This window comes from Alnus glutinosa, chromosome 4 (genome assembly GCF_958979055.1).
Source record: "Alnus glutinosa chromosome 4, dhAlnGlut1.1, whole genome shotgun sequence".
Taxonomy (NCBI): Eukaryota; Viridiplantae; Streptophyta; class Magnoliopsida; order Fagales; family Betulaceae; genus Alnus; species Alnus glutinosa.
The window spans coordinates 32,834,156-32,848,864 of NC_084889.1; the positions used below are offsets into that span (position 1 = coordinate 32,834,156).

At 35.7% G+C, this 14,709-nt stretch overlaps 1 protein-coding gene across 3 annotated transcripts; it reads left to right on the forward strand.

Moving 5' to 3' along the window:
- Positions 1-7,503: 7,503 nt before the first annotated feature.
- On the forward strand, positions 7,504-13,614 carry LOC133865645 (AUGMIN subunit 8-like). Of its 3 annotated transcripts, none has more exons than XM_062302063.1 (7): positions 7,504-7,896; positions 9,369-10,840; positions 11,387-11,506; positions 12,245-12,361; positions 12,446-12,535; positions 13,045-13,152; positions 13,369-13,614. In XM_062302063.1, the coding sequence occupies exons 2-7, from the start codon at positions 9,515-9,517 to the stop codon at positions 13,462-13,464; spliced, it is 1,857 nt and encodes a 618-aa protein (XP_062158047.1). In that variant the 5' UTR covers positions 7,504-7,896; positions 9,369-9,514; the 3' UTR covers positions 13,465-13,614. The 3 variants fall into 3 exon arrangements, with proteins under 3 accessions (XP_062158047.1, XP_062158049.1, XP_062158048.1); XM_062302065.1 differs by having other exon boundaries at positions 7,504-7,890; XM_062302064.1 differs by lacking the exon at positions 7,504-7,896 and adding an exon at positions 8,709-9,269.
- The last annotated feature ends 1,095 nt before the right edge of the window (positions 13,615-14,709 follow it).

Here is a 14,709-nt window from a genome sequence, read left to right on the forward strand (position 1 = left end):
TCAAACAATTTCCATGTAATATTCATAGACTTACTCAAAATTTAAACTAATCAAACATATTCACTTTAGCAATCATGATCTGTCTGTTAATGTGTTTTGGAGTGTTTTTTATTTATAAAAATGTTATGATGTGACATAAAGGAAATACTGTTTTTGAGTTTTTAAGAGTATTTAAATGGGCACGTAAATTTAAAAAAAAAAGTAGGTAGAAGAAATGAAACCAATAAAATGATAAAGTAAAATAATAAAGGAGCGTATACAAAAATAAATATTGTTTTGAGGTATTGTATTTAAATCCCGTACAATGAAGTTGTCTATTGCACAATACGACAAGTAGTCTCATGTACAACATCCGCTCAACCACTTGTAGCATGCATCCTATTGAATAGATTTTTATTTTTATTTTTGAAGAATAGAAACCAAAACTTATCCAGATTAAATTCATCTTTTTTATCATTTGAGTTGGTGTCTAATTGACAACAACATTCTAACCAATAAAAATAGGAAGAGAGAAAATACAAAATTAGGTAGAAGTTAAAGCAATCTGACTTGCATTCATGTCTGTTCACTACAGCATTAGGATTTCCACAAGGCCGCCCAAACCTAACCCTAAACCAGCAGCCATTGACAATTCCAGAAGCACAGTGATAAACCCAATACTTGTAGCAGTACAGTAGCCTTATTATTAGCCGTCTTAGTTTTGGTCAACCAGGAACATTGCGTATGAAAAGGATTCAACAAACTCCCCAGTCTAATCACAACAACGTCTAACCTTGGCTATCCATGAATTGTTCAGATTTTTTTTTTTTTTTTTTTTTTTTTTTTTTTTTTTTTTTTCTGGTCAATTGTTCAGACTTTTTCCAGCATTACTAGTTGCACGACCTTCCACAAATTAGGTTCGTGTTAGATTCGTGAGTCATATAAAAAATTGTTTGGCTCTTATGCTGACGTGATGCATGAGTATAAGACTATATGGATCAACTATAATCCGACTTATTTAATTAAACATGTGAGATCTCTCAATCCTAACTTATTAATTTTGTATTGGGCTTATATTAATTGGATTCGTGAATCGTGTAAAAAATTATCAACCCTAATTTTATATGACAAAAAGTGTACACAGATTGTGCTAAGATGGAATCAATTGTTCGTGTGGTATATAATATGAGCAATCTCGCATAGAGGACATGTGTGAAGTAGAGGTGAAAATGCGGTTACGGTTAGCGGTTATTGGGCAAAACCGCTAACCGCAATCGCATGGGCGGTTACCAAAAATGACCAACCGCCTAGGCGGTTGGCAATTATAAACCGGCAGCCGCCAACCGGTAACCGTTTGGCAAATGAAATACACAAAAATCAACTACAACTACAAAACAGGGGTCGTTGGCCATGGCTTTAATTTCTAAAATTAGAAAAAAAAAAAAAAAAATACAAAACAGAAATCAAAAATAGGGGTTGCTAGCCAATCGGCCATGGTCTAGAATACACACACAAATCAAATACTACACAGAAATCAAACGCAGTACATGGACTCGTACCATAAGCGCAGTCTCAATTTTCCAGCGAACAATGAACTCGACCGGCCTCCCTGCCCCGCCAGGCGTCCCCGAGGCCAAAAATTCGTCGTACAGCTCCGCTGCAACCGTATGGGACACAGAAGCATCGAGTCCCGTCACCGGAGTCGTGTTCTTCTCTGGGTGGGCTGACGCTATGGAAGCAATGATCAATCTCTACCGTAGGCATGGAGGAGAGAGAGAGAGAGAGAGAGAGAGAGGCCAGCGAGAGGTAGAGGACGGAGATGAGAGATTTGAGAGGATGGAGAGGTGGCGACATGGAGGAGAGGAAGACGAGAGAGAGAATGCAGATGAGAAGAAATGAGATGTTAGGGTTTTTTTTTTTTTTTTGTTCCGTGTAGGTTAAATGTAAACGTCCAAAACAGCGCCGTTTTGGTTATAAAAATAAAATTATATATATATATATATAAAGGCGGTTACCGGTTTTTAGGCAGTTTTAACGGTTTTGTGGTTATCCGGTTAACGATTATAGACGGTTAGCGGTTAGCGGGCGGTTATTTTCACCCCTAGTGTGAAGCCCACTCATTTGGATAAGAATTAAGTAGGTCTCACACCTCAAGTTGTTTGTGTTTTGAACACCTATTCAGATCGATAGGCTTTACATATGGCCTCTCAGTGAAGTTGCTCGTATTGCATAAACAACTAATTGTATCCGATCTTTGAATAGGAAAAAAAAAATAAAAAAATTATGCCCATATTTTCTATGGGATTACACTGTTCCTCACCTGACTTTGTTGATATATGTTCAATGATCTGATAGGGTTGTATTTGAGCTGAGTCAAGTTGAGTTTGGAGTTGTCAAATTCGATTCGAATACATAAAATAAAAGCTCAAGCTTGATTCGAGTCGAATTTTAAAAAATTGTTCAAATTTGACTTATTAAGAGGTTAGCCAAACCTCCAACAAATACTTTTAGTTCAAGACAAAAAAAAAAAAAAAAGAAAGAGAAGAAATCCTTGCACTGTTCCTGAAAGACCGGATGGGATGTTACTTAATTGTAGTCTCAACCATAACTTTCATAAATTAACTGAAAATAAATTATATTTTAATTTCCTCTTCTATTCTTATTACTTCATATAATCATTATTTTTATTATTATTAGTTTGGTCAAAATATTAATAGTGAATTACAAGAGCGGACATTACGCCCCAAAACTTTCTCCATCTAATCGGTCAAATTGGGACTTAATTCTCCTAAGTTAATTAAACAATTTATTTGGGACTTAAAATTTCTTAGATGGGACTTATTACTTACACATCAGGAACACAACAAGGGCACAACAGCCCCTCATATGGGGTGTATTGCATTAAAAAAACAAAAGAAAAAGAAAAAAAAATTATGGAAGAGAGGCAAGTCTTGGACTCTTGATGGTTAAAAAAGTTGGGAGTGTAAAAAGAGACAGGAAGACAAGACAAAGGGAATTGCTTCCAGCAAGAGAAGAGAATGTTCGTCCTATGTATGATGGTGACAGATGGTGAATTCCAAATGATCTTGGTCTCCTCCTTGGCTCAAGCTAGAATTACACGACCAAGGGCATAACTACACTTTCTTTCTTCTATTACTTCAACAATAATATTTCTATTTAATCTTTAAGAAAAGTAAAACTACAGAATATCCCAAGTTTAGTTTTCTTCCTTGAGTAATATGCTTGGTCTGGGTGTCCTTTACAACATGTTGGTTTTGCATTATTGCTTAGAAAAAAAAAAAATTATTATTAGTTTTTAATTATTGTTTATGGGCTTCTTAAATTAAAAAACACAATTTAGAGTGCTAATTAGGGTTTGCATTTGAATACTTTGATTTTTTTTTTTTTAAAGATCGAGGAGAGGGTTAGTTATATTTGCACCGCTGTTATTTTAAAAAAACTAGTTAAATTATAATTAGAGTTTTTATAGTTACTTATAAATTTCAGTCTCGGTTAGTAAAAATTAAGGTATAACTTGAAATTCTCACGCTCCCAAATGTACACTATTTGATATGGCATTGAAAATTATCATTAGATTTAAAATATATCACAATAATTTTTACTGCCACGTTAGGGAGTATGTATTTAAGAGTATGAGTGTGGGTAGCATTTCTCATGACTTGATACTCATAAACACTTTATAATTGACTCACTCAATATGATCAAAAATTTACTTAGCAAATATAAGACTAACTTTAGGAGCAATTTTACTCTTCACACCTATTTATCATACTCATTTCATATTCATTGACGTAACATATTTTAAATGATTTTTTTATTGACATATAAAGTCACTTAAAACATATTACATCAACTTATATAGAATAAATGTGAAATTTTACTCTACCTTCATGTGGGTGTCACATTTCTCTTTAGACTCAACATAATTGCTTGTTATATATACATATATTTTTTCAAGATATGGACCGTCATTAAAGCAACCATATAAATTGTATACCCTTGGATGAAGATCTAATTGTGATAGATGCTCTTAACGTCATGGGTGGTGTTTAAATGCAATTTAAGTGATGCTTTTGCGATTCATAATGAGACACGTTTTTAACATATATTAAAGATGTTGCATACGATTTTTCAATCCCATAATTAAAGTAGAAATGACAAGGTATTATGAACTAATTAAGAAGAAAAAAAAAATTGGTGACATTTCCATTAATTTTCTTCTTAGTTGATGGCACGTATTCTTGGACACTTGTACTCCTTTCATACCATACATGTTAGGCAGTCATGGGGATTAATTTAAGCCTATGATAGTGGATATCAAAGGGATCTACAAGATTTGAATTTGGGTTACACTTTTTAAGATACTCCAACTGTAAGACAAAATGTTATGCCTAAATTATGTCGGGTGTATATGCGGGTATCACTTTTAGATCTCTGCATCTGCATTATATTTTTTACTAACCGTATCCGTGTAGTTATTGTGATTATTAAATACGGTTATTATCTGCTATTCACATATTAGGTAATAATAGGCCTATTTTATGCTTTTGGTCATTCTTTGGATCTCTATTAAAGCCTATTTTTAAAAGATTTTAAACATCAAATGATGCCGTTTTGATGAATTTATTAAATATAATGTATATACAAAATATATATTATATATACTAACTGCATCCATATACCTTAAAACTACTATTCATATCCGCACGTACGAATAGTGGATAATGGATATCGGATTGTTGCGGATAGCATATTCGGGTAGTTAATATTCGCTTGCATGTACACCCTTAAATCCTAATGAGTGTTTTTAGGAGTATGATACAAAGTTTGAATAGAATTTATTTTCGAAAACTGACTTGCAAGGGAATGGTGCTCAAGTTAAGATTAGACTTAACCCATGTGGGATATTAGGATCTTAACATACCACGCTCCGCTTGCCTCCTCTGTGGCTCAATCACAAAGCTATAACTCATTCAATTCCATACTCGACGATCTGCATTCGATCCAATACTTGACGTGGTGGCTAGTTCTAATACCAAACGATATAAATTTTGGGTAAAACTCACTTTTGAAAAACTGGCTTACAAAGAGAGGCTGCCCAAGAGCTTATATATACATGATTAAGAATAGACTTAACTTATATGTGACACTAGGATCTTAACAAAGTATTACAGTTTTTATTATAAGTTTTTTATAAACTAATGCGACGGTCCATGTAATACTTATCATATCAGTCACTAAATAATTAAATTTATATATCAAATTTTTTCTCCTAATTTTTCACTCACATCAGCCGCACAATACTTTCCTACACTTATTGCATGAGTTTGTAAGGAGATGGTAGTAATAATTATAGTGCTCAAGTATTTTTCAATCCTATGGAAACTATTATTTCCATGACCCCTCATAGATTAGTAAAAGTCAAATGCTACGTGATATATTTAGAATTTATTAAAGTAATTAATCTTAATTATAATATTTTTGAAACTATTTTAGCAAGCTCAAACCACTAAATTGTCGTGTTTTTTAGATTTTTAATAATTAAAACACTGTGTCATCTTTAATTATGCTTATGCTACAAATAATGGTGAAAATGATAGGTTTATAAAACAAAACACCAACTCCACCTTAAGGTTTAGGAGCTTATACGCCTAAAAATTGACCGCATATTAATAAAATGAACTGTTTTTGTCCTTTGTCAATAATTTTAGGTTGTGTTTGAGTTTGTGACTTCAAAAAGTGAAATTTTAAAATGTGCGATTTGAAAAATTGAAGCGTGTCTGGACTTGCAACCCTAGCGTCAAGACGGTTGCATAAAATACTTCCTTCGTCCGCAGTCATCGTATCAGCGTCCGGACCTTCTTGCAGACGGGTGCTCTCTCTTGCTCACTTCTGCTGAGCTGGCCGGACTTCTTGCAAACAGATGCTCTCTGTGGCTCGCATTCGCTGAGCTGTTTCGAACTTTCATAGGACTCTGAGTTTTTGAGCTAGCCGTTTGGACTCTGGCATTTCGGCGTTTGGACGGGTTGTAGGAAAAACCGACTTTTTAACCTGTAAAGTCTCCCGCATATTTCCTTCACCATGAACTTTCCTTCTTAGAGATATTCTGTGTAGATTTATGATCAAATTAATTAATAAAATTTGTTTTTCATTTCTTGATCAAAACAATTATGTTTTGACATCGAATTTGTCAATATTAAAAACTCAACGCTAAAGACGTGTAATAGACCGTGTTAGAAAAAAAAAAAAATCTTCCAATTTAATTTTAGAGAATTTTTTTTTTATTTTTTTATTTGTTTTGGTTCTTGTTTAACAAAGATTTGAAGACTCACCAAACCTCCCCCACAAGTTCCATCAATTAAAGGGAATTTAGGGAAGCAGTAGTAGCCTAGCAACCTTCCCCACAAGTTCCATCAATTCTCTTATAAATGCTAGTCATGGCATATGGATGCCATTACTACATTTAATATTTTACGACTAAGCTTAATATAATCTTAAAATGCTTTGACCTTAAGCCGCAAAGTTCTTGAATTAAATGTCCCAAATGCCAAAAGTTCTATTTATTATTACATGAAAAATATGCTCCATAAAAACTCCATTAACATTCAAATTTTCAAGCCTTCATAGTGTACATGAAACTTAACCAACAACAAATCAAGGAGATGAAAGATAAAAACATTTTTTTCTCTTTTTTTTTAACAATAGCTGATCTAATAGTTGATGAGCACTGTCATATCAGCCTTGTAAGTGTGAGATGACAAACTTGCTGCGATTAATCATCCTGTGCCTGAAAATTGTTACTCGTATGCTGAATGGGCTTCAAAATTATCCGGACTATAAGCCGTTTGTCAATATACTACTTTTTCTACATATTCATCTCCACACTCTAATGGAGAATATCTACTAATAATAATAAAAAAAAAAAAACCGATAATCCACTTGTGGTAAAAATGTTTTTCGAAAGTGTAGTATATAGCATTACTCAGAACTTTTTTTTGAAGTTAAAGCCATAATAGATAACTAATTAACTTTCAATATATATATAATGAATATTGTTACACGTATTATGGCTTTTATTAATCGTTTATTTTTTTATCGCATTAGTTATTAAAATGTAAACTCTAATGTGGTACTTTAAATGACACCCATTTTTATAAAATTTAAATTGTCACGTCGCAGCGATTATCATTTTTATAAAATATGAATTGTCTTGTGAATGTGTAAGAAAATTATAATAAAAGTATTATAGAATATATTATTATTGAATTAATGAACATTAAAAATTCCTAGATAATGGTATTATTTAAGAAATAATGTATGATGATTAAGATTTGAAGAGATCTACAAGAAAAATACTCCATATTGATTTATAAATAATAAAGAGATTAATTTTTAATATTTAATAAGTAAACGGCAATAGAAGTAGGTGGCGCGAAAACAACGTCCTGGTGACTTGACTGGCATACCTCCCTCCCAAAGTCCCAACTGAATCAAACCGTTTTTTCTTTTTTTCTTTAATTTCTTTTTATTTACTTTTTATTTCTTCTTTAAAATCTATTGCCTACCCTTCTCTATCTCAACGCTTTCCCAAATAATCAAATAAATAAATATACAAATAATAATAGAATATTATACTCTCCGCCGGCAAGTCGACCTCCCTCCAAAGCACGGCGAGTATCCGTTTCCTCCGGCGACTCCTCCGCTCCCTCGGCGCGTCGTTTCGGTCCGAATTATGAAGAGATTGAAGCCTTTGATATTTTCTTTTTGGAGTAGTTATTGGTAAATTTAGGGGTTTTTTTGGGGGGGGTGGGTTTGGTCTTTTTGGATGATTTGCTTTGAGAGCGTTTCGGAGCTTTTTCTGATTGGAGATAAATTTGGCATTGGCAATCGGTAAAGGTCAGATTTTACCTTTTTTTTGTTTTGTTTTTGGATTTGTTTATTTTGGTTTATAGAGATGAAGATCATAAATTTGAACGAAAATGGATTAACTCAATTAATTATTGATCTGATTCTGTCGGTGTTATTTCAAATTTTCGATATTCTTTTTGAAACTTATTCCGGATAGAATTATAAAAAAAATTGATTCAAGTTTATACTTGATGAATAAAAACAAAACAGAATCGATTTTGTTTCTATTTTAGGAACATATCTGAAAGTTTACGAGAGAGTAGCCTCTCTCTCTCTCTCTGTGCAGAATTTCTAAGACTTTCAGAGAGAGAGAGAGAGACTGCAAGAGCAATGAAACGTTGAGCGTGTCTTCAATACAAGAGACATAACCTGTCAAATCCACAGTATCAAAATTCAAAAAAGCTTCATAGATTTCTGGTCCTAAATCTTGCAGATTAATCCGAGATGGTAAAAAAGGAAACTATTTTTTGTGTTTTTGTTCTAATCAAATCTTTCAGACTTTCACCGAATAAATAATATGAGGTATCGTTAATCATTTTTAATGCTAGTTTTTTTAATTGCAATTTCTGTGTTGACTGTGTGCAACGTAAATTCATGGGAATGGACAATGATCTCCCTTGCACGTGGACCTCCTTGTCTCTTTCCATTTCCCTAAGAACATTAGCACTTGCAGGCTGCAAGTTCCAAACTTCTATTCTACCAATCGAAGAATACAGACAAAAATACATAATTCAAGGATTTTCTTACTATTTTATTTTATTTCCTGGGGAGAAAAAATGGTTATTTTTATTAAAAAAAACCCATTAGTAGTTATTAGTGAAGTAATTGTGTAATTCATCTCTGTGTTTCTTCTAAGAAAGTATGAGAGAGAAAGTTGTTGGGTGCAAATTTTAAAATCACTTTCATTGAATTGATATGGTGATGGGTGTGTTGTGTTGTGAGTGAAGCCCCATTTCCAGCCCAGCCGACCATGGCACTCCCGTGAGAGGGACAAAAGGGAAAATAGATTAATAATAGTAAAAGAATCACCACCCTTATCCTGCGCACCCTTCCTTCTCTTATCCTACACCCACCGCTACCTCTGTTCACTCCCTTCCCCTGGTCTCCTCAATTTCCGAAGGGGACCCCTCCCTTGCAATGCAGACCTCTAATCATAACCGTTTACTGCACGTCGTGGCACTCTCCTCAAATTTCTGTGACCCCATTTGTACCTGATGTTGTTTTCTCACTCTCTAACCGCTTTTTCACGCCCTGATCTGCTTGGATTTGGGCTTATTTTGATGAAAAAACAAGACCCATTTGCGTTTATTAGCTGTGAATCTCGTATTCATTCTCAGTCAGATCTGGGTCTCTGTAAAGATGTATGCTTTCCAATTCTCTTTTTTTTCTTTTTCTCTTTTATGGGTTTGTTATTCTTTGCTTTAGTATCTCTCTTACTTTTGGTTGTGCATTTGTGGCAGATTTATTGCAGAGTAAAGGATCTTTCTTTTTGAGGAGCTGGTGTTATTCCATTGAATTTTGGGGGTGTACATGAATGCCAAGGCTGTCAAATGTGCTTTAGCTATGTGAAAAATCGAGTCAATGTGGTCTAATTTGTGTTGTGTGGATGGATGTATGTGAGTCAGAGCAAGCATTGCGGAAGCACACGGCGGTGGGGACCCCAAGACCACCGTTGGTTCCGGCTGAAAAGAACAATGCAGTCACCACTCGGCGCCTTCGGACGAGGGAAGTTAGTTCCAGGTACAAGTCACCTTCTCCGGCAACGCCTGCCAGTCCCCGGCGTTTCCTTTCTCCAAACGTCACAAGAACATTGCCTTCTCCATCATCCCATTTGGTACCTAAGAGAGCCGTGTCTGCTGAGAGGAAGCGGCCCTCCACACCCCCTTCTCCATCTAGGCCGTCCACACCAGTCCATGATTCAGCCGTAGATATACAATTGTCATCCAGAAGGATAGGGAATGGTCGGTCACCAGAGAGTTTATGGCCTTCCACAATGCGTAGTTTGAGTGTTTCATTTCAGTCTGATTCCATATCAATTCCTATCAGCAAGAAGGAGAAACCAGTTAATACTTCTTCAGACCGCACTCTGCGGCCGTCATCGAATGTGGCACACAAACAGGTGGAAACACCTACTGTTCCAAGAAAACCCACGCCAGAGAGGAAGAGGAGTCCTCTGAAAGGAAAGAATGCGCCTGATCAGTCTGAGAATTCTAGGCCAGTTGATGGTTTACATATTCGACTGACAGATCAGCATCGATGGCCAAGTAGAATTGGTGGGAATGTATCTTCCAATGCATTGAGCAAGAGTGTGGATCTTGGTGACAGGGCAGTCATCAAGGCTTTAAGTACCCCAGTTCCGGGAATTGGGTTATCTTCGATGAGGAGAATGGTTGCATCTAATGGTATGGGTAAACCTTTACCAAAGTCTGCTAGTGATGCTGCGAGGCTATTATCAGTTGATGGAAGTTCTAGAGTAGGATTTGAGGCAAATTCAATTGATGATAATACACTGCGGGTACTTGGACCTCCCAAGTCTGTTTCTACAAGTTTATCAGATAGAACAACATTAATAACACCTGTAGTTAGATCTCAATCTTTGCCTTCTCCTATAGCACGGCGGCCATCACCTAGTAGGACCTTAGTGGTGTCATCTTCTTTTAGTAAAGGTGCCAGTCCATCTCGGACAAGACCATCAACTCCTCCTCCTCGAGGGATTAGTCCATCTCGGCTTCGGCCAGGCAGTCCTTCTAGTCAATCCCATACTACTACTTCTGTGCTCAGTTTTATTGCGGATGTTAAAAAAGGAAAAAAGGGGGCAAGCTACATAGAAGATGCTCATCAGCTGAGGCTGCTACACAATCGAAATTTGCAATGGCGATTTGCAAATGCCCGGGCAGAGGCTGTACTTTATATGCAGAAAGTATCAACAGAGGTAGGATTTTGATCTCTGTGGAATTAGCTAACTCTTTGATAATGTAGGTCTTCTAGATTTTTCTACAAGTTTTCATGTTCTATCGTATAGTATCATACTTTCAGTACAAATAATCCTGATGACTTGTATACACACAGGCGCGCCCTTGTGAAAACACACATTTGCTTCAGATTCTCTTGTTCATTGATTTGCAGTCCCTAACCATTAGTTTTGTTTTTATGATGCAACAGAGTATTTTTGTATGACTTACACAGTAGTGGTATAGAAGGTTAGAAAATAAAGAAAAACAAAATTGTTGTGATAGGTTAAGCGGTTTAGTCTTGTACAGAAGACTGGAGTACTTTTTGAGAGTTTTATAAAAGAAAATGTTTTACTTATCACAAAGTGAAGTTAATATCTGGTATTCTCTAGTTATAGCTTTCAATATTCAAATTTGTAGTGTCACTGTGCCATACTTGTCTTTACTTGTTAAGCATTGATGTTTGGGTTAAAACAGAATTTTCTTTTACGTTATATGTTTTATCTAAACACTACCTGATGGTGCAGAGAACTCTATTTAACGTTTGGAACACTACACTAGATCTGTGGGATTCAGTGATCAGGAAAAGGATCAATCTCCAACAGCTGAAGCTAGAGCTTAAGCTGAACTCAGTTTTGAATGATCAAGTAATTCCTCTTGTTCTATTTGATTTTATTATTTCAGTAACAACTTCTATTTCATAGAATTAATCTACTGTTTTCTTTTTGTCAAGAATACATATTTTTTCAGTTCCTTATGATAGCTAAAAGTTAAAAGGATGTTCTTTTCAAAAAAACACACCTCTATGAAGCCTATACACGGAAAATATTTATAACCATCCTTCGGAAAGCCTCGGTACATTCACGGCACTCCAAGAAGAGTGAGAATGGAGTAAGTGGATGTCTGTCAAAAGATAGGCTTTTTTTTTTAATAAGTAAATCTAGTCTTATTGAAAAGGGATAGTGATAAAATATCTAGCACTTTCCTGTTAAAGGCCTTACTAAGACTTCAGGCTTACCTCTTGTGGTAAGAGGTCATGTGTGGCATTGAGTGCTAAATTCGTGTTGGGAACTTGCATCTGCATCTATAAGAGATTTGAATATGATGCACTTAAAGTGCTTTGTGCAGTTTTGGAGAAATTAGTTTTATGTTGCTGACAAAATTCTGCTTAAACCATCATCTAGTCCGTGCACTATGCAAATGGGATGCCTTTGATGAAATTAGGTTCTGCCCTGTGAATTTGCAGTGTTTTAGAGGGTCCTGAGCTGGTCTTGTTTTTCCAGCATTACAGAACCTATGTCTGAATGTAGTTTGTTACTTATCTATTATGTCAGTTATTAAGTGACGCCTTTTCTAAGTGCTTGCATGCATGATGATTGGTTCAGATGGCCTACCTTGACAATTGGGCTTTACTTGAAAGAGATCATATTGATTCTTTATCTGGGGCTGTGGAAGATTTAGAGGCAAGCACTCTCCGACTTCCAGTAACTGGAGGGGCATGGGTATGTTTGGTTGTCGAAATTCATTGAATTTCATTTCCGGAAAGACAACTCTTTTACCTCATTTTTAGATTTGTACTTTTACAGGCAGATATTGAATCTTTGAAGGCTGCTATTTGCTCGGCAGTTGATGTGATGCAGGCAATGGGATCATCTATATGCTCTTTGCTCTCAAGGGTGAGATTTGTGTTGATGCGGTTTTGTTCTGCTTATATTGTAATGCATGTGAAATGCATAACTTAAATTTATCTTTCCTCCACTTCTTTGTCACTCGACAAGTCTCTTTGGATTACAGTGCTTTAATAAGGCAGAGAAAGTCAATGGATAAGATCTTCATTTGCTTCCATCTTTATTCTTTTTAATGTATAAGAGCGCATGCGTCTATTTCCATTTGAGCTTTTTCATTATCACTTTTGAGTTTTAGGACTGTGCTGCTCCTTTTTCTTTACTTTTTTTTTCCCCTCTTCACTTTTAAGTAAGATTTAAACCTTAGATATACACCCCAACAGCATTTCCCTCTTTCACTACTTGAGCCAACACCCAAGTGGCAAGGCCTGAGCTACTGTAGTGGGTACACAAAGCCCCGAGTATTACGTCAAGATGTGTTTGGGTTGCTGATAATTATTTGCACATCCAGTGCTTAATTCTTGATGCTGAATGCTACCGTCTACATTCATGTGTTCTAGGTGGAGGGTTTGAACAGTCTGGTTTATGAACTTGCTGTCGTGGCAGCACAGGAGAAAGCCACGCTTGATGAATGTGAAGCATTATTGGCTTCATTGGCAGCTATGCAGGTGAATGTCTTCTATCAAATTGGCTGGCATAGATTGTCTTCTATTGCCATGGTTTAGTAGCAATTCATCTCTTTGGAAATTTCATTCTGCACCCACTATGACTCGTAATAGAGCTTGTAACTTGAATTATTACTATTGTTTTTCAAATACGCGCTGTCCTTGTTCTTCAACATTGAATGCAAAGCAGAATTTCTGAGCACTTTTGGCTTGAGACAGGTTGAGGAATACAGCCTTAGGACCCATCTCATACAAATGGAACAAGATTTGGAGGAGGGTAAGCAGCCAATCTTGGCAATCAAGACACCTCCTTGACCATGACTGCCGCTAAGCTAACAACTTACCGCCTTGTCTCTTCCGCAGATACGACTTGCCGTCTTGTCTGTTTGGTTCATTGCGAATGTAAATTTATTTATTTCTTTTTTCTTTTTTAATCTTCGATGAGAATTTTTATTGCGTTCTCTCTCTCTCTCTCTCTCTCTCTCTCCACTACAAAGAGCTATTGGCTCTATCCTTCCACTTGTAATTTTTGTATTATGCAAATGAAAAGAAAATGCAAAGGAAGCAAAAAAAAAAAAGATTGAAATTAAATGTTGAAGTAAAGTTAAAAGGGTGGAAGATTAGAAAAGAAAGTGTTTTAGAAGCAAATATCTTCTTGTTTATTCATGGATGCAGGTTTACATTTCTAATTTTGATAAGCCTTCTTGGCCATCATGTATTAACATTCACAATGAAGTTGCATATTTAAGTATTCGTGAACTGTGGAATTGGTATCATGATACTAGAAAAATAATGACCTGTGGCTTCTGGTTCTAAGCTTTTGTGATAGGGTACCTATTGGAATGTCTCTTCAAAAAGATGGGGATTGGTTGTAATTAGCTGCCTCCCGTATTGTATGGGGCGTACCTGTCCGAATAAGTAGGCCTTGCACCTCGGGCTGTCTAGTACCTACTTAAGCAGATGGGTTCTATCTGGATTCCCTCTCATTAGCTGCCTGTATTGCATCCAATTCAGATAGCTTATTGCACTTCATCCAAATCCCTTTTTAGAATAATGAAATAAGTAATGTCTAGTCCTTAATCCACTTTCATATTCTTGGGGCATCAATTCATTGCCCCTAAGGCTTTTCATCACCCAGGGAAATTGGTAGGGATGGACCTGGCAAATACTACAAACCTAACAGAGCTCAAAGTTTCATCTCAGATCTCCATGTGCATGGCTTAACTACTAATTTCAAAACCACCTTTGCTAATTTTCCCAATCATTTTCGCTTCATGAGCTCAATGACCATCAAGCCTTATGAGCTCAGGCCATCATAATTTGATCATAACAGGATAAACTTAAGAGATTATGCCACAGTGGTTATATGCTATTATTCATTCAAAAAAAAAAAAGCCATCATTAAAAGGACATAATATTTTTTTATATTAAAACCCCATAGAGATTTGTCAAACCCCAAACTACAAACGTCCAATTTAACATTTTCTCCTAAATTTTAATCTTCACAGTTAGCATATGGTAACCATAATAACTATTAAGTCAGATAGAAGGAATTAATAT